The 359-nt window shown below is 66.6% G+C and overlaps 1 protein-coding gene across 1 annotated transcript in view; it reads right to left on the bottom strand.

Annotated features, from left to right (window-relative positions):
• Positions 1-296, bottom strand: part of GALK1 (galactokinase 1) — a gene marked incomplete at its 5' end in the record, with an annotated part of 4097 nt that extends 3801 nt beyond the window's left edge. Inside the window, one exon of the mRNA XM_010073644.1 lies at positions 70-296. Within this exon, the coding sequence (XP_010071946.1) occupies positions 70-296 (227 nt within the window). The remainder of the gene's footprint in view (positions 1-69) is intronic.
• Positions 297-359: the final 63 nt, after the last annotated feature.

Genomic DNA, 359 nt, shown 5'->3' with positions numbered 1-359 from the left:
CAGCAGCTGTGGGATTGCACCAGCCCCACACGAGGGGGGCTACAACCCGCCCAGCAGCCTGGCCCTTACCCCGATAGTGCTGGATGACACCTTTGACGTAGTTGGCCCAGTGAGGCTGCCCTGGGCTCAGAGGGCTGCCTGGGTGTGGGGCTGGGAACTGCACCCTGCGGGGCTCATCTGCCGCCGGCGCAGTGGTGAGTATGGAGATGGTCCCGTCCTGCGTGGGGGATCCCACCAGCACCGTCCCCAGCTGGAGCGCCTGGGGGAGGGAGGTGGGCTCAGACCCCGCAGCATCCCTGGGGACATCCCCACTGGTGGCAGGGCTTGGCCACAGCTGCTTCAACCAGTGTTACCCTTAA

The sequence above is a fragment of the Pterocles gutturalis genome, unplaced genomic scaffold, assembly GCF_000699245.1.
Source record: "Pterocles gutturalis isolate BGI_N339 unplaced genomic scaffold, ASM69924v1 scaffold30257, whole genome shotgun sequence".
NCBI lineage: Eukaryota > Metazoa > Chordata > Aves > Pterocliformes > Pteroclidae > Pterocles > Pterocles gutturalis.
Note: the sequence above shows the minus strand (reverse complement) of the source record. Positions and strands in the feature narration are given on the sequence as shown.